The sequence below is a fragment of the Cheilinus undulatus genome, linkage group 22, assembly GCF_018320785.1.
Source record: "Cheilinus undulatus linkage group 22, ASM1832078v1, whole genome shotgun sequence".
NCBI classification, from domain to species: Eukaryota; Metazoa; Chordata; class Actinopteri; order Labriformes; family Labridae; genus Cheilinus; species Cheilinus undulatus.
In genome coordinates, this window is record NC_054886.1 from 26,607,391 (window position 1) to 26,626,885 (window position 19,495).

General features: G+C 39.7%; 1 protein-coding gene across 2 annotated transcripts in view; it reads left to right on the forward strand.

Annotated features, from left to right (window-relative positions):
* si:ch211-200p22.4 (phosphatidylinositol-binding clathrin assembly protein) overlaps positions 1-19,495 on the forward strand; it is a 173,323-nt gene that overhangs the window by 124,271 nt on the left and 29,557 nt on the right. Inside the window, exons 13-16 of one of the 2 annotated variants that reach the window (XM_041779660.1) lie at positions 196-306; positions 13,537-13,674; positions 15,289-15,319; positions 15,800-15,932. In XM_041779660.1, the coding sequence (XP_041635594.1) occupies positions 196-306; positions 13,537-13,674; positions 15,289-15,319; positions 15,800-15,932 (413 nt within the window). The remainder of the gene's footprint in view (positions 1-195; positions 307-13,536; positions 13,675-15,288; positions 15,320-15,799; positions 15,933-19,495) is intronic. The other variant, XM_041779661.1, reaches the window with a different exon arrangement.

A 19,495-nucleotide genomic window follows, 5' to 3' on the forward strand; every position in this document is an offset into this window, starting at 1 on the left:
CAGCATGCCGGAGACTGTAATGTCCGTGTTCTTAATCTAATGGGATTAGTTCAGTTGGAGGTGTTGGAATCCTAACTGGAGCAGCCTTAATCACAATCTGATGTTTAAATCTTGAGATATTGTAAAGCTTCAGCAGTCCTACATACAGTCTAAAAAGCATTGTTAATGGGTTATATATCTAACTGCATCCCTCAGGATTGGAGAGCCAGCCTCTGCAGCAGACCACCCCTGCCATGACTGTAGATTTCGATGCTGTGTTTGGGAATAAGACAACGCCAAGTAACAACGGCACACAGCCCTCAGCCGGTAAAGCCCGCCTCTGTCTGACTGTCCTGACAGAGACTGAAACTAAAAACCTTTTGGCTTTGCTGGCAGCTCAAGCGTAGCATTTTACTAACCTTCTGACTTGATCTAAAAACTTGTGGTTTTTCCTGCCAATCAGGGATGCTTCTAGCTTTTTTCACAGAGCCAATTGTTTGAAATGTTGTGAATAATGCACTGTAAGGAGCTGAATGTGTTCGGGGATGTTTCTCTAACTTAATCCTGTCGATGTGTTCTGCTTTGCCTTGAGATAAGACTCGAAGGGTTTGGCTCTAGTGTGCTACCTGGCTCTGGTTTTGGACACATAAAACTTCCTTTTATTTACAGTCTCAAGTCCTGCAACAGCAGCAAGTTCACAACCCTGAGAAGTTTGGAGAAGTTCATGTAAATAACTTTTCAATGAAAAAAAAACATTTTATCCAAGAATATAAAGCCCCTCAAAAGTTGCTCTAGAATTTTTGATATTTAACGTTTATTTTTCTCGCATAAGCCGTGGTTTTGACCAGCAGTCATCAGTCTGAGCTGCTCTGATGTCACAGTGTAATAGTGATTTTTATATTAAGTTAGGTCTGATCTCAGAATTACATCAAAATAACCTCGAGTCTAACCATGTTTTAGGTTTACATCATGCACATATGGTAGGAGTATACAGCCTAAACTCTCTAGTGTGCCCTCTAGTGGTGTCCTCCATGTGTCGCACTAGTCATAGAACACTTGGCTGCAAAAGAGGCACAAAAAAAAGGGATGGAAAGGTTTTAAAAGTGGCTTGAAAGTTGCATAAATGGCCATAAAGGTGGTGAAATGGGGTTTAAAAGTTGCAAAAATTGGTTATCAGAAGCAAAAACCTGGCAGGAAGGTGCCAAAATGGGCTAAGAGCGACAAATCCCCACTCAAACCATGGTGAAAAGGGTTTCAAGTGGCAAAAAATGATTAAAAGTGGTAGACATGGGTTTAAAGTGGCAACAATAGGGGTAAAAAGTGGTCAACAGATGCCACATTAGACAGAAGGCTGTAAATCAGTTTAAAAAGTTTTAGAACTGGCTAGATAAGGTGGTAGAAAGGGTTTAAAAGTGGTAAAATTGCTTAAAAGATGCAGAATTGGCCAGGAAGGTTGTGATGTAGGGTTTAAAAAGTGGCAAAAATGAGTGAAAAATGGCAAAATGGTTGAACAGAGGCAATAAATTGGCAGACAGTGGCCAAAATAAATTGAAAGTGGCAAAAATGGGCAGAAAACACATTGTGGAAAGGGGCTACAAGTGGCAAAAATGGACTAAAAGTGGCAGAAAAAGCAGAAAAACATGCTGAAAAGGTGTTAAAAGTGACAACTGGGTTAAAAAGTGGTGATAGGGGTTAAAAGTGGCATTAATTTGTCAACAGAGGCAAAAGAAAGATGGCAAAATGGGTTAAAAGCTGTAGAACTGGGTGTAGAAGGGGTTAAATGGGATTAAAAAATAGCAAAAATGAACACTCCTGAAACAGCTAATAAAGATACATCTCAAACAAGAGGAATAACATGAACATTTTTATTTTTTGCTGTGATTTAATTCAAAAAGCGAAACTTACCTATTTTCTGGGAACATCTCATTCAAAGTGAAATACTTGAAGATTTATTTGTGTTAATGTTGATGATTACAGCTTACAGCTCACAAAAATATACATCTCAAAATATCCCCAAACATAAGTCCAAGCAAAAAAAATTTAAAATCCAGAAATGTTGACCTTCTGGACAATAATGCTTATGTATGCACTCAGGACTTGGTCGATGCTCCTTTTACAAGAATTACTGGATCAGTGTGACGTAGCATGGAGGCGATCAGTCCATGGCACCGCTGGGGTGTTGTGAAGCCCGGGTTGTTGAGTCTGGTGTCTCTCAGAGTCTGGGACAAATGAAATCCATCATCTCCAAACAAAACTGAGCAATGGTCCAGTTCTTTTCCTCCTTAGCCCAGGTGAGACACTGATGACATCTGTGGTTCAGGATTGGTTTGACACTAAGTGTACAAAACTTGTAGCCCATTTCCTGGACCCGTCTGTGTGTGGTGGCTCTTGATCCACTGACTCCAGTCAGTCCACTCCTCATGAAGCTCCACTAAGTTCTTGAATCTGCTTAGTTTGGCAAACTTCTGAAGGCCAAGCTCATCCCTGTTGCTTGTGCTCCTTTTCTTATGACATTTTTACCGTCTAGTTGACTCTCCATGATTATTCTTGATACAGCCTCTGAGAACAGCCGGCCTATCAGCAGTGACCTTCTGTGGCTTACCCTGCTTGTGGACTGTGTCAGTTATTGTCTCCTAGAGAAGTGTGAAGTCAGCAGTCTTCCCCATGATTGCGGTTGTGTGTACTTGAACCAGAGTGAGAGAAATAACTGACAAGATCTGTGACTTCTCTTCAATATTCTCATATTTTGAGACAGTGGATTTTTGAGTTTTTTGAGCTGTAAACATCAAGATTCAAACTGAATAATTTGGTGAATAATTCAGAATGAACACATGCTTTTTTCTGAAAATGAGAAGTCCCTGAAATGTTGCTTTAAAATTGTAAGTATTCAGCAGAAGCTGTTTTCGTGTTTTGAAGGAGTTCAGTTAAAAAACAAACTCTACAAATGTCCTTCAGGAGCAATCCTGGCCCTTCTGAAAGCCTAACTGGATCCATTTCTTCCTATTTAAAGTGAAATCTTCATTCTTTTTAAATCAGTGTGCTTTAAGCTGTTTTGGAAGGACAGCTTACATTTTGTTAAATTAATTTTTACCCATCTAACCCATGACAAGAGTATTATGGAGTAAACAAACAGCCATTAATAAACAATGTGAAAATAATACTATTATTAATCAGAGTAAAGCTCTAATAAGCTTTAATTTTTCAAAAATGGTAAATAACCCACAGACTTCCGACATCTTCACATTGTTAGTCCAGCAACTTTTAACAAGTAATATTATCTATTTAAAGGTGTCCATTAGATAGGAATAGGAATTCAGGGCTTTCTTAGTTTCATTTTTCCTTAATTAAGACAAAAGTTAATAAGTTTAAGGCCACATTTTCCTTCATTTCCATCCTTTTTTCCATTTTTCACATCAATTTGCTCCATATATTCTTTAATCTTCAGCCAAAATCTCCAAATCCAGTGGAAAAAATAAGTCTTAGACATCTGAAATGTAATAGAGAGTGTCTAGGAAGCAGCTCTTTTGTGCACTTCTGCCTCTCTTGTTGTGGTTTTGCTGCCTGTTCTGCTAACAGCTTTAGACTGATGGCTTAAGTGTTGCAGGTCTGGGACTTTTGGCTCCGAGCCCTCTTATTAGCTTACTTTTCTTTTAACCTCTCAGCAGCTGACACAATCAATCTCGGCGCTTCTCAACCCTTTCGGGTCCCGAGACACTCCTGCAAAGCATATAATTTTAAGGCACGGCGAGTTATCGACAGCTCCAGAGGCGCAGCAGATAAGAGCGTCTACCTGCGAAGGTCATCTGAAGACTATTTTTATCATAAAGGGAGGAGACGGTTCAGAGAGGAGAGCAGGTTTAAACTGCAGGAGCTCACAGGAAGTTAGACTTTTGGAACTTTGGCGTTTTGAAATTTAACTTTTAAATCCTCTAAAGGAAGAGTCAAACCAACTGTCAGTTCATCCTAGTAATACACATCTCCCTTGTAGCCATTTATAACTCTCTTAGTGCTCCACTGGTACCAAGAAACAATTAAAAAACCATCTCGGAGCTGGGCTGTTGATTTGAGTAACATGTATCTCCTTAATGATAAACATGGGCACTATTTTATTTTTAGATATAACTCCCAACACACTCTAGCAGGGAAACTCTCATCTGCCAGCTCTTGTTTTATCTGCTCTGACAGCCCATCACTCCTAATACTCACTGAGATGGATCCAATGAATGGACTAAGCAGCTCCTCTGAGGCTTTTTTAACAACCAAGATAAACTGGTTGATCTGGATCCATTGTAACATCATTAAAAAGCTACCTGGACCACATTTCATTTGAATGCAAATAGGCAGCACTGACTTCCAAATATTATCAGGCCAAGTTTCTGTATTGTATTGAAGTGGACGTGATAGAAATTCAATGTTATAACCAGCCACTTATCCTAGATGCTACGCCTTATTAGATCTAGTTCAAACCAGGAGCATCTACAGCAGTGTTACTCAACCCCGCTCAGCCAAAGAGCCAAACTGTTGAAAAATACCTTTGCAAGAGCCACAATCGAAGTGGTCAAAAGTGGCAAAAAAAATGGCTTAAGTAGCATTAAAAATAAATTAAAGGTGGCAAAAATGGTCAAAAAAAGCAAAACTGTGAAAAGGGAAGAAAATGGGGAGAAAAAGTTGAAGAAGTGTCAAAAAATAGCAAAAATGAGTGAGAAGTGACCAAAAAAAATGAGTTACATGTGGCAAAAATGGTCCAAAAGTGGCAAAAATGTGGCAAAAAAATGGGTGGAAATTGACTAAAACAGACAACGAGCAGTCAAGAGTGGCAAAAATGGGCAAAAAAAATAGGAAACAAGTCGTATCTAATGGCAAAAGGTAGCTTAAATGGGTGAAAAGTGATGAAAAAGGGCAAAAATTTGATAAAAGTGGTAAAAGAAGTGGAAAAATGAGCAAAAAAAATAGGAAACAAGTGGTATTTAATAGCAAAACGTAGTTTAAATGGGCGAAAAGTGGTGAAAAGGGCAAAAATGGAAAAAAGTGGAAAAAATAAGTTGAAAAATGAGCAAAAAAATAGGAAACAAGTGGTATTTAATAGCAAAACGTAGCTTAAATGGGTAAAAGTGACAAAAATGGGGGAAAAAATGGATAAAAGTGGCAAAAATTGGAAAAAAAAGTTTCACAAAGAAGTGGCAAAAATGGGCAAAAAAATAGGAAACAGGTAATATTTAATGGCAAAATGTAGCTCTAATGGGTGAAAAGTGGCAAAAATTGTGAAAAAGGGCAACAAAGTTTTCCTCTAAGGTTATGTGGGAGAATTATATTTAAAATTAAGACATAAAAGAGCCACAAATAATCACAAAAGAGCCACATTGGCTCCAGAGCCACATGTTGAGTATCACTGATCAGTAAAGTGCCTTTAGAAATTATTCACTCCCTTCGGTGCCCTTCTATTAATCTTAAATATCAGTCATGGTCAATATGATTTGGCTTTTTTGACCAAAAAGAAAAATACACCTATGTCTGGAAGGTCCAGTCACTGGTTAATCTGTATTCCTTGCTACCATTACACCCTGAGGACAAAAGAACACTCCAAGCAACACAGAGAAAAGCTTGTTGAAAAGTATAAGTCAGGGGATTTATATACAAAAAAATCCAAGGCACTGAACTTCCCCCAGAGTTCAGTTGAATCCATCATCAAGAAATGGAAGGAATACGGCACACATGTAAATCTGGCTAGATCAGGCCGTCCTCACAGACTGAGTGAGAGAGTCCACCAAGACACCTAAGACTACTCTGAAGGAGTTCCAAGCTTCAGTAGCTCAGATGGTAGAGGCTCTGCATACGACGACTGTTGTCCTGGTTCTTCACCAGTCTAAGCTTTATGGGAGAGTGGCAAAGAGAAAGCTACTGTTGAAGAAAACTCAGATTAAACCTGGACTAGAGCTGCCAAAAGGCATGTGGGAGACTCCATGGTCAAAGTTCTTAGGCCTAATGAGACCAAAACAGTGCTTTTTAGCCATCAAATAAGATGCTATGTACACCATCCCCACTATGAAGCACAGTGGTGGCAGCATCATACTGTGGGGAGGCTTCTCAGCAGAGAACTACGGTTTGGGAGAAAATGTATGTTCCAGTGAGACAATGAGCTGAAGCATACAGCGAAAGCTACACAGAAATGGTTTAAAGACGACAAGGCGAAGTTCTGTAGTGGGCGAGTCAAGCCAATTTGCCAACTTGCTTGAGCAGTTTTGCAAAGAAAAATGGAGCAAAATTGCAGCATCCAGATGTGCAAGCCTGATTGAGACCTATCCACACAGACTCAGTGCTGTGATTGCAGCCAAAGGTGACTCTACTAAATACTGACTTGAAGGGGGTGAATATTTTGGCAGTCACTTTACTTTTCAAAATAAGCCTTATTATATTGACCATGATTGATTTTTGAAAGCAATAAACAGGAAAAATATCCAAGGATTTTGGAGCTGTGGGGAACATTTTCTATTTACAAGTCTTAACAGCTGTAGCCCATTTAAATGCTAAATTATTTTTGCAGTTACTGGTAGAAATTGGCCTGAAAGCGATTGCTCTGGAAAGTTATCCCTGGATCTAGCACTACTATCAATATGATGGCTCTTTTTTCCATAGTGCAGTCATTCTTTTGCCACTTTTCAGGGTCGATAGTTATTGTTACTTCCACATCATAAGTACCTATCAATCAGGATGATCAGCCAGGTGTTTCCACACTAACAGCTCCTTTAAGCTCTTTGGTATGGCAGCTATCACTCTGCTTTGAAATGCTCTAGTATTCAGTGATGTATTTCTGTCACTCTATCATCCTCACATAGATTATTAGTCCTATTTGTTCAGCTGTATCATTTCTTCCTCAAACATTTGTCAGATAGTGTAAATGTTGAAGGAGTTAGGGCACAGATTATGTTCAGGGCTCGCTGGTTTCCCGCCTTAATCTCATTTAACCCTGACGATGTCTTCTGCTCCGCTCTGAGATAACAGTTGGAGGCTCTGGTGTGCCGCCTGGCTCCGGCTTCGGACGCACAAACTTCCATCTATTAATAGTTCCTCTGTGTGGAAGCTGCCACTACAACTACCAGCACACCATCTGGGCTACTGGCAGCCTCTCACTGAAATCTCTGTGTATGCGTCCACATGTGCCTTCATATCTGTTAGTGTTTGTGTCTGTGCTAGTCTGTTCTCACCTCGTCTGTCATTGTACCTCCGTCCCATCTGTCTGCTTCTGTTCGTCTGTTTTTGTTTGTTGTTGTTCACACCGTTCCCACCTCCTCCTCCTCCTCCTCCCTGCGTTTCTTCCATCCCTCTCTGTGTATCTGCCTCATCGTCTCCCCATCACACTTCACAAGGCAAGAATCACCCAGGCAACTCCTTTCCATCTGCTCTCCTCCTCCTCTCTCTCCTCCTTCATCTTTCTCCTCGACAGTTTTTAATCTTTATCTGATTTTTTACTTGTCTTTTAAGCCATATCTCGCTCTGTTTGTTCTTTGATGAACAGGGAGTTTAAAGGCAGTTTCTCCTTTTTAAATCAAGATTTGTTTCTTTAGGCAGAGCACAATTAATATTCATAGTGACACAGCTTCTGCTTCTGTGGTTTTTTTTATTTCCCATCATGGATTTTTGCTTTTCTTTTTAAAAGTCATTGCAATTACAGTACTTTTGCCGCTTTTTTCTCCACTGGTACATGATTTTATTTTCCTGTTTTATACAGATAGAAAGTCTCAGCCGTCATTTTAGCCTAGTTTTGAGAATATTTTCATCCCATGTGCTAACATGTGATCATTATCTCCTATGAAGATTCATTTATGGATGCAAGCCGCACATTTTTAATGATTTTTAAAGAGTAACTTCACCCTCAGGCCATTTTTTCAAATTAAAACCTACACTATAAGGACAAAGGCATTGGGCCACCGGTGAATAAAGTCAGGCACCATCCATGCAGCTTCCATTTGCAAACATTTGTGGAGGAGGGATAATGCTATGAGGCTGTTTTTCAGGGTTTGGTTTAGGCCCCTTATCTCCAGTGAAGACCAGTCTTAATGCTTCAGCATGCAAAGACATTTTGGACAACTTCAAACTTTGTGGCAACAGTATGGCGATGGCCATTTTTATTCCAACAGGACTGCGAGCAAAAGCAAGGACTGTAAAGACATGGTTTGATGAGTTTGGTATGGAAGAACTTGACTGTCCTGCACAGAGCCCTGACCTCAACCCGATCGAGCACCTTCAGGATGAACTGCAACAGGGATTGCACGACAGGCCTTCTCATCCAACATCAGTATCCGACTTCATAAATGCTCTACAGAATGAATGAGCCAACATAAAAATGCAAGGCTGTGGTGTACTTTTTTGTTTTATTTTTACACCAGTGTTGGGAAAGGCTAATTAGTGAGTATGTGCCGCTGTGAACAACATCAGGAGTGTCAATGGTGATGCCCGAATCACTGATCTGGACTTTCCTGGTGATGTCCTCGCGTGGGCTCCTAACTTGCTGAGTGAGGAGGCTGAATGCACGTCTCCTGGGCCAAAACAAAGATTTAGGCTTTTGGGTATGCCTTAGATAGTGTGTTTGTGGACGGTGAGAGCATTGAAGTTGTAGAGCAGTTCACCTACCTTGGCAGCTCAACCGTAGACTTTGACTCGCACATAGGGCAATGGGTTCACTAAGCAAGACAGTGTGGCGTTCCCGGTATCTAGTCAGTCTTTCAGTCCTTCCGATGCCCAGTCAGACAGTGACTGATGGTCAGAGGCACTTTCTGGACTCCTTTGTGACAACTTCTTCGATACATTTTAAGGCATCATTGGCAAGATTATATGTCTAATGCTGACGTGCTCAGGACAGCAGAGATTGGAAGGGTTAGCTGCTTGATATGGGAATTGCAGCTACATTATCACGGGCACCTGGCACACTTTTGAAGGCCTGATCCAGCTCACTGCATAGTGGGTGCCCAGGACCCAGTGGGCTGGACAAGGCACCGAAGGGTACTGCATTCAGCACTGAAGGATACCTGTAGAGATGGGGCATGGGCTTTGGCCATAAGGAGGCCAGAGAAGGACCAAGGCAGTATATGCTCCCATTCCTGACCCAACCTGAAAAACAATAAATCCTTCTACCACCTCAAAGGTTAGTGGGGGTCCCCAGTATCTGGCACTATTATTTTTGGCTAAAAAGCTTGTGAACACCTTTTCTTAGGAACCATCCACCATGTATTACACATTTAAATAATCTGTAGTTAAAAAAAAATACCATTATCTTAAGTGTTACAGCCAGTTATGGAAGTTTAGTGGGCTACAGCAGGCTCCACCAATGAGAGACCTCGATGGGATTTCTTGGATTGTAGGTAGTGTAGTTCAATTCCCAATGATCACAACTAAATATGCCATCTTGTTCCTTCTACAGGATCATCTACCAATGTTTGACTCATCTAGCTTGGTGAAAGTCTACCTTAGATGGTTTTGGCATTATCGCTAATACGCAAATTGGCAAAAGCTTGCAAAAGGGCATGTCTTATCCCTGTCACCTCTCAGCCCTGTCCTTTCTGAAATTCGATGGTAGATGCACCTCAGCTGAGACGCTGGGGTTTTATATCATCTTTAATGTCAGTTTTCAGTGTTTTATTTCTCTGCTAGCAATTAACCTTCTTCTCTGTCAACACATGAAAGGAAAACTTCACCCATGAGCTCCTTTCTGACATGTAAATTGGTTAGTCATCTGTCTAAATCAGCATCTAAATGGCGTAATTGCTTTTTTGGCCATTATCGAGGCTGGTACTGTGTGGTTAAACCCAGCATAAGCGTCCCAAATGCTGCATTAAAGGGGACATATTATGCAAAAATCACTTTTTCAGGCTTTTCTAAAAAAGTCACCTTAAAGCTCCTGCAAGGAACTTTTGGGTTTGGATTCTTGGAGCCCTCCTGTGGACAGAGTGATATTGCTTTGTGCATGTGTAAGCATTATTTTTAACAAGAAAAACATTTTTTGTTAGTCTTTCATTGAGATTTTTGCTGAGGAAATTGTAAGCTAAAGCCTTTTTCATATTCAGCCTGGAACCTACCCCGCGGCATGAGTTTGAGGCGTTAAAATACCACGATAGAAATACCCAACCTTCATGCTAACTGTCTTGTTTGCTTTTGTAGGTCATATAGAGTCGTCAGTGTTGATTTCAGTGTTTTTCATAACCAGCTGAAAATGCCTCGCAGGAGCTTTAAGCATTACATGAAGCCAGCATATTTCTCTGTCTGAAAAAGGCTTTAGGTAATCCAACCTTTTTCAACCTGTGTCTCATTTAGCAGAAACTAACAGATTTCTCCCTTTCAGTCTGTTTTGGAGTTGAACCGTCGACATGGATTTCCTCTCTTCCTTCCCTTTGATCTTAAATTTTATTGACTGTCAAATCCTCTCCTGAAACACCTAAGCTAACACTGATAGCGTTATCCTCCCTGCTCAATACAACTCTCAGCGCTCGCTCCGTCTCCTCCTCCAACTCCCTATTCCCTCCTTCCCTGTTTTCTTCTCCCCTTCCTCTGTGTGTGTGATCTACTGAGGGAGCTTGTTCCACTGTTTTCCCCTCCCCCTTCCCTCGTTTTATCTTCTCCTTTCTTCTATCGCTCTCTTGATTCTGTTTAATTCACTGGGATTTACTGACACGCCGGGTTAAGAAACAAAAAATCACCCACATCGTTAGCTTGTTTTATCGCAGCAACACCAGTAAAGAAAAACAGACAATAGAGGAGGAATTAGAGTCAGGAGAATTACAAAGATAGTGGACAAAATTTGCCTCTCTTGTTAGCTTTCTTTTTCCTCCTCTTTCTGTCTGCTTCTTCTTCTCCTCTGGCTCGTTTTTTTTCCCCTCTCATCTGCTTTGCTAGCAGGAAAAGTGTTTTCTGAATCTCTTGTGTCAGCACCGCTGTCAGACCTACACACCGCTTCCTAACTAAATATTATTCCTCCCTCTTTTTTCCCACCATCAGCTGCTTCTTTCTTTTTTCTTTTTGCCTTTTCTCCTCCTCCTCCTCCTCCTCCTCCTCCTTTTTTTTCAGAAACGCTGCATGCTGAAAGCACTTGTCTTACATTCACATTTTCTGCTCCATCTTCTGGTTTTCAGTCTTTGTTCTACATTTTATTTTTACTGCTTGTCTCCATGTTTTGATATTTTTTCTAACAATTACTGGATGAAATAATAAAACAATAATCCAAGATGTCTAACATGTAGAGATCTTAACCTTCTGATGCCCTTATTTATCTTTTTTTTTTGTTTGTTTTGTTTTAATCTTGATGATTACAGCTCACAAAAACCCACTATCTCAAAATGTTAAAATATTGGGCAGAAAAAAGTCAAATTTGCAAAAGTTTCCTGAGCTTCATTCGCTCACTCTAGTTCAGTACACACAACCACAATCATGGGGAAGACTGCTGACTTGACAAATATCTAGAGGATAATCATTGAGCATTCACAAGGAGGGTAAGCCACAGAGGGTCACTGCTGATGGGCCGGCTGTTCTCAGAGGCTGTATCAGGAATATTCATGGAAAGTTGATGAGAAGGGAAAAGTGTGGTAAGAAAAGGAGCACAGAAGCCTTCAGAGGATTGTCAAACAAGGCAGTTTCAAGAACACGCGGGTGTGTCCAGGAAATGGGCTACAAGTGTCATGTTCCTAGTGTGGAGTCAATCCTGAACCATGAATGTTATAAGCTTCTCACCTGGGCGAAGGAGAAAAAGAACTGGACCATTGCTCAAAGTCCTGTTTTCAGATTAAGATAAAGGGAAATCAAGGTCCCAGAGTCTGGAGGAAGACTGGAGACGTACAGAATCCAAGGTGTCCCAAGCCCAGTGTTTTCAGTTTCCACAGTCAGTGATGGTTTGGGGTGTCATGTCATCTGCTGCTGTTGGCCCACTGTGCTTTATCAAGTCCAGAGTCAACACTGTTAGTTGGAGAGGTTTTTGACTACTTCATGCTTCCATCTGCTGAGAAGCTTTGTGGAGATACTGATTTCCTTTTCCAGCAGGACTTGCCACCTGTCCACAGTGAAACCAGAACTACCAGAAACTGGTTTACTGACTATGGTGGTATTGTGTTTGACTGGCCAGTCAAATGGTCTGACCGGAACCCCATAGAGAATCTCTGGGAAAATGTCAAGAGGAAGATGAGAGTCACCAGACTTAGCTGTCCCAGCTGTGCCATGGACTGGTCTCCTCCATGCCACGTTGCATGGATGCAGTAATTTGTGCAAAAGGAGCTTCAGCTAAGTCCTGAGTGCATAAATGAGCATAAGGTCAACATTTCTGTATTATATATCCTTTTTTGGACTACTCCTTATTATATTCCTACATTTTTAGCAATTGGTGGAATATTTCCTACATTTTTTTCTCGATGACCAATCAAGCTAAAGTCCCTGTTAGTAAGGCTTTCTCCTTCCACTCAGGCAAGATAACACAGGACTAGGTTTGTGCTGTTCAAAGTAAAAGCCTGGATTACCTGATGGGCGTAAGAATTAGAAATATCTGGCTTTCAAAACAGTTTTAAATATTTGAGGTAGACAGCCAAACTGTGCTGTATTGTGGGTTAGACATTTCACTGCAAGCATACCTCTTAAAGTTGTTGAGAAAAAAAAATTCCTTGGAACCTTTTCAAGTATTTGTTGTGTTTCTTCCCATCTTTGCCAGATATACAGAGTTATTAACACAGAACAGGCTCACCTCCAGGTCTCCAGCAGCAGTGTAGCGCTGAGCCATTAGCAGAATGAACGCTGACACAGGAAGTTGTCAACACAAGCACTTTCATATAAAAAAAACCATGGGAAATGACTATCACTGGCACCTACAGCGACCACGGACGAACACTGTCAGCTTTCACACACACACGTTTAAAACCAATCACTGCTGGGAGTTTGAGAGTGTATACATGGGAGCGCCCAGCCAATAAATCAATCATCTGTAGAACAAGTGCTGCGAGCTACTGAGTCAGGGATTATAGTCTGCTGCTGATAGAATGGGGCTGCTGTATGACAGTAATAAAAAAAAACTACATGGAGTGTATCCGCTTTAAGCAGGAGGAGGTAAATGCCAAAAATAGAGCTGGAATAATTTAATTAGCAATAAGGCCAGCAGAGAAATTAAGGTTCACATTAAGAATGCATGACTCAGCAATATTCCCAGATCAAAAAGTTCAGGGCTGTTTGATGGAAATGGTCAAATTGAGAGAAGTTTGGAAAATTATGGAGAAAGTTTAGTCAGCTTTCATTAAAATTAGATTAAATACCTTTTCACGCTTAATTTAAATTTACTTATTTAACTTTAATCACTTTAGTTTCAAAAGATGGTCACCAGCAAGCGGCTAACAAGGACTCCAAATTTGACGGGAACAGTGAACGTCATTACATCACTGACTTCAAGTTTGAATTCTTCTACTTTCTTCCTTTTCTCTGCCTGCATACTAACCATTCTGTGTTCATTTCTGTCCATGGTATGTTACCGGCTCTCTTACCACAAACAGTTCTGCAGTCTTCTTTTTCAGCTCATGTTTAAGTTTGTTTCTCCATCAGGTTTCGATGCTCTTGGCGACCTGTTGAAGCCTACGATTCCCACACACTCTGCGCCTCCTCCTCCTCAAATGGCCATCCATCCTGGAGGAAAGCTGCTAGCCAATGACCTCGACTCCTCTCTGGCCAACCTCGTGGGCAGTGAGTATCAAGATACACACAAGTACATACAGCCAAAAGTGTGAAGAAAACATTAGTTGAAGTATCTGTAAAGCTGGATGAAAATATGTGCCATTTATCATGTTTATTGCCTGGGTTTGAATGTATTGATATTCCCATTTTGACATGTTTCTTTTTTTATGAATTTGTTTGACAAATACAAACAAAGACTGTTGCATAAATCCACATTCAAATGATGTTTTCCCTAACAGTTGAAGCTCTTGCATGGCACTTCACGCTTATTAGGGCTTGAGCACCAACCTCGCCCCGCCACAAAGTTTGGGCTACATGCATGAAAATCAGTACACATGTGCATCATGTCCAGACAAACCAAAAACTCATTTACTGTCTGTTAACAATACATACAGAAAGTGAGATAATACAGAGTAAAGGTCAAAATTTGTCATTTTTGGATATTTTACAGGTCTTACATTTTAAAGAGCTCCACCTAGTTATTTTATCTGATCAACTCCAGAATTGTTTGGATGATTAAAGACTAGATGGAGATCTAAAGCTGTACAAACTGTAAGTTTTCGCCATAAGGCAGAGCCGCAGTTGGGCCCTAAACTTTGAATTATTATATTTTTCTTGAAAATGTATTTAAAAAATCAGCCCACCCTGAACATTTAGCCTAGCTGTATGATTTTTGGTCAGCATATGGATCCTCAAGAGACCTGCAAAAAAGCCTCTTGGAACCATACCAAAATCCCAACAGGAAGTCCACCAGCTCAATCTCAGTTTCAAAATAAGACATTTTTAATGGTACCTAATGACTTTAACCTGTTGTAACTTTTGTATACATTATTCTTCTTAACTTATTAAGCTTAGATTTTGTCCTCAATGATGGTCTGCAAAACTGACATGTTTCATTTATGGACACCTCACGGGCAATGGCGAGCATTCAAGTATCTCGCCAGTTTCACAGGAAGTTGGCCTAACTCTCATATGGAACATCTGATTTCATTCAAAATTCACATGTTTGCTAAAGGTCTGCCCATCTTTATTTTCAAAGGTTAATTATATGGTTTTGCTGCAGCGCCACCTACTGTAAGAAACCAATAACAGCTCTAACATAGAGTCCAATCTTCTTTGAATTTGACATGATAAATTTCAATCCTGCCCGATCATATCTACTTATTAGAATCTGGCTTTATCATAGTATTGACAGCCATTACTACCTCATATCCAAAGTGTAACATCCTCATTCCTTTGGGTTAAATTGCATTCTTGGGAGGATTACTTCTGTCTCTGCTGTGCTGGAGCACAGTGCATGGTTTACTAACACCCAGCAGTGGCGTCACACCCACGGTTGCAACACACAGGGACATGCACAGGGGTCCAAGAGCCCTCCAGGGCTGCCTGCAGCCCTAGTTTTTCTCTTTTTTCACTTTTTTCTAATGTAGATGTCAGTAAAAATACAACCAGCCTGTTTGTGATCTGCTTCTGTTGCAATAGCTTTCAAAAGTTTGATTAAAACAGTTAAAAATATGCACAAATATTATGTAAGAAAACAAAGAATAATCAAAATGAGAAGGCTACAACGCCTGCTTTTCTGCCTTCTATGCAGCCTCATTTTCTCTTTCTGTCCCTCCTCAGATCTGCAGTTTGGTGGGACTCCAGCCAAGAAGTAAGTGTCTTGAGTTGTGATGATACCTTGTTGTGTTAGCAGTCTGGGCTGGGCAATTTATCCTACAGCAAAACAAATATGCCTCCCTGCCAGCAGCCATACCTACAGCCAGCCAACGCACTTTTAACTGTTAGGAGTCAAAACCCAATTAATTATCAAGTACTGAATATTTCTTTACTGCTCAGGTTTGTGAGAAAGGCCCCCCTCTGAGTGTTATGGGCAAGAGGAACATTTTTCTACAGTACTTTGAGTTTGTTGGTCTTTAAAATTCATGATGCTCCTCACAGAGAATATAAAAAATACAAGAAGGTTGAAAAGAAAGAAGAGTCTTCAAGTGAAAAAGCAAATCTTCTGTGTCCATTTCTTCCAAGACATGATTTTGTTATTGTCTGAGAAATATATTCTAGGTTTGGAAACCAAAAAATGCAGGAAAAAGCCTGACACAGTGCTTGTTTTGTTGCTCTGCTCATCCACATCCAGGCCAGAGATGCAGTGGAACCAGCCTGGGGAGAAGAAGCTGACAGGGGGCCAGAATTGGCAGAATAAGACCATGTCGACCACACAGTGGGGCCCCGCGCCCATGGCCCCGCAGCCCATGCCTGTACCACATGTGGTAAGGACTTAGCCAGACAGGAGCAGCAGCATGAGGATATTTCCAAAAACCATCCTCAGGGTGTCTTAAAATCATAGAGGACAGTCCTGTTGAGTCAAGGTTTTAGGGCTTACTCCATCCATTCTTTCAGTAATAAAAATGTTAAGTGACAATATTAATAGCTGTCTAAAACAAAGCATGGGAGATCAAGAAACACAAGTGGTCATTCATCAGAGCTCTACATTACTTCCCAATATAGTAAAATAATCCTGGTAAACATTCAGTTTTCAGTGTTTGCTGTCGGATTTTGTTGTTTTCTTTCTCATATGCAATTCTGTCGTGTAAAAAAACCTAATTACTTATCCAAAAAATTAAAAAAAAAAAAAAAAACAATCCTGAAATAATTTAAATGTTGTTAAATAGTAGAATTATTTTTAATTAGAATCCATTAAGGTGTCTGCAAGCCTTGGAAATATCTTCAAAATTGTGCAATGAGCAAAAGTATGCCATGTAGATTTTTAAAACTCAAATTCAAAGGCAGTCTAAGCAGAAACATGATTTCTAAATGAAGAGAGACCTATACCACTCCTATGTTTATCTATTTAATTAAGTCCAGATTGTTGGCTTACATTATAGAATAAAAACAGAAATGAGGACAGCTTATGGCTATGAATTAAATTTACAAAACCCGCAGACCAGCACCTCTACAGCTAAATAATTCATATTTCACATCTCATCTTCTTAATTATTAATCAGATAGAAAGTTCTGTATTTAAGCAAGAAATAAAGATTGGACTGTTCCTGAGTACACCTGGGTTTAACTGAGTTAATGTAGCATAAGATTGTCAACTGGCAGGGCTAGGACAATTTTCATGAGAGTGTTTATGGGTCTAAAGTTGACTTAATGGGATTTATGTTGTGGTTTAACAAACTCAGGTGCTACAACACTGACAAGGCTATCTTTTAAAGTCATGGCAGATAGAAAGTTTCAAGTGCACAATAGAAACAGGATTGTATTTCAGAATCACAAGCAAGTTTTGCATGTGCACCATGCAGTATATAAAACAACAACAATAATAATACATACATCTTTTTATTTATTGTTTTTTTTTTAATTTAAAGATCATTGTTTTGATTATATCTTTTATTGGAAGTTATTTATTAATGTATTAATTTAATTTAAAAATATATTATTGATTGATTTGTTATTTTTATTTGTTATTCTATTAGGTATTTTATTTTATTAAAATAAAATAAAAATTATTATTTTTTTATCATGTATCAATTATTTTAATGTTCATGTTATTATGTGTCAATTAAATATATAATTATATCAATTTTTTCTATCATAGCTAATTCTGTTGAATGGTACCAATAACTATTTGATCCCTAGTTTTATTTTTTTTATGTATTTATTCTTATAATCTTCATATGTTAGTATGTTATTGATATAATCTCATTTTTATAGATATTTTATTGTAACTAGTATGACTATCTTATTTATACCAGGAACTATTTTGTTACTTTATTTGTTTGTTTGTTTTTTTTGTTTTGTAAATGCACGTCAAGTTTAAGTTAGTTATCATTTCTTAAAGCTTTGATTTTTTTATCTTTTTATTTCAGTTTTCTAACATTATTTTTCATTTGAACATAAATTAGTATTAGGTAACTATATTAACCTTGCGAAGGACCCCTTGAAATAAGATGCAGCATCTCAACGGGTGATTTTTTGATCAATTTCAGATTCTGCTCTGTTTCATAGAACAGACTTTTTGTTTCGTTTTCTTTTTAGTTTGATGGTTTTTCATCTCTGTGAGATGGGGACATCAAGAAACTCATCTAATTTCTCATGCACACGCAGTACTTTCTCATGTGCACAGAAAACTTTTTCAAAAGATCTTTAGAAATTACCTTCGCATGGGAAAAGCAGCTATGCTACTGCAAGGAAAGGGGTTCAGAAAACATTTGCATTTACCCATTATCACGGAAAAACAGTGAAATAAAATGTATGGATGCTTGTCCACAACCCGCTGAATATGGCTCTGCAGCATCTTTTGGGTCTAGACCCACCAGTTGAGAACTACTGGCCTAAGGTGCTGTTCAGACAGGAAGTAGGGCTGCCCTAAGACGCTGGCTGTGCAAGGGCCTGAAAACCACCAGGCGTATTACCAGGGGTGAAAGGCCGAGTTTGACTTTATTTCCCCCCTCCAGCCTGCGGTTGCGGCACATGAGTCCCAACATGCTGCGCATAACTGCATCATGTTAGCAAAATCAACAGGAAGTAGGTCTTTAGCATTGAGCTGAATGGGGACTAATCTTCATCTACCATGCTTCTGTCAAAGAAGCATTTCTCCTGCTGTGCATGTACACTGGGACGAGGGCAGTGGTCCAGTTTATTTGGCTAATTGAGCTATAACTTAAAAGTGGATATCAACGTACTGACTGATGACTTTTTGGTGCACAACAGAACCTTTTTTTAACAGTCCATGTCCCCTTAAGATCTCCATTTTCCTCCTAAACTTAATATTCTCTCAGGGAGAGAATACCATAAAAGTTTGGAAACCAGCAGCTTAGCATAAAACTAAAAATGCTACTAAACCTACATGAGAGTGGTATCAATCCTCACATCTAAAGTTTCCATTAGAAACTGGACATGTGCATGCAGGTGTTTGGTTTGTATCAAATATATCCTGATGAAAAAAAGACATTTATCCAAATAAAACTTGCAGACATCTTGCTCAAACTAAATCTGGGTAGTCAGATCACGACTGATGCCGTCTGTGCATGTGGATGTTTTTTTGTTTCGCCGTGTTTATAACAGAAGAATAAAGCGGGACGTGAGCGTATTGACTGGCGGAGGATTTCTGCTGCCTGTGCATGCTGTTTGTGAGTGTTTTTGTGTGCATTTGTTGTGTATGTGCTGATCTTGGCAGCTCCTGATTGTCCTCCTGATCTCTGGACAGCGTTTTCTGGCTGACGAGGACAAACTGTCACTAACCCTCCGCTTCCTCTCTTCCTCCCCCTATCCCCCAAATCTCTCTCTTTTCCTTTTTTTTTTCTCTTTCGCTCTCCTGTTGCTCCTCTTCTCCTCTTTCCTCCTGTTTCGCCTGGCTGTCATCCCTTTTTTCTTTCCTTTCCTGTCTCTCCCTCCTCGTTGCATCTGTTTTTGCACTGTCATGCACTCATTTTCCTCCACTTCTTCCTTTTTATCTGTATTTTTTGTGTCTTTTTTTGCGTTGTCATCTGCTCATCCTGTTTTTGCTCCACTGCCTTGACATCTGACCATCCGTTTTTTGACCCTTCATTCCTTTTCTTCTCTTGTATTATTTCCTCGGTCGTCTATATTTGCTTGTTTTGGATTTCTTACTTTTCTTTTTCTCATACTTCTACCTCACCTTTCCATTTTATCTATTCCTCCTTGTCTTTCTTTACCTAACTTTCTTCTCCTGCATCCCTTTACCTTCTCCTCGTCTTCACCTCGTCTTACTTTCTTTTGCTTCCTTCTTTCATCATCTCCTCATTTTCTCGAATTCCCTCTTCTTCCCTCACTTTGTCACTTTCTCTCTCTCTCTTCTCTCTCCTGT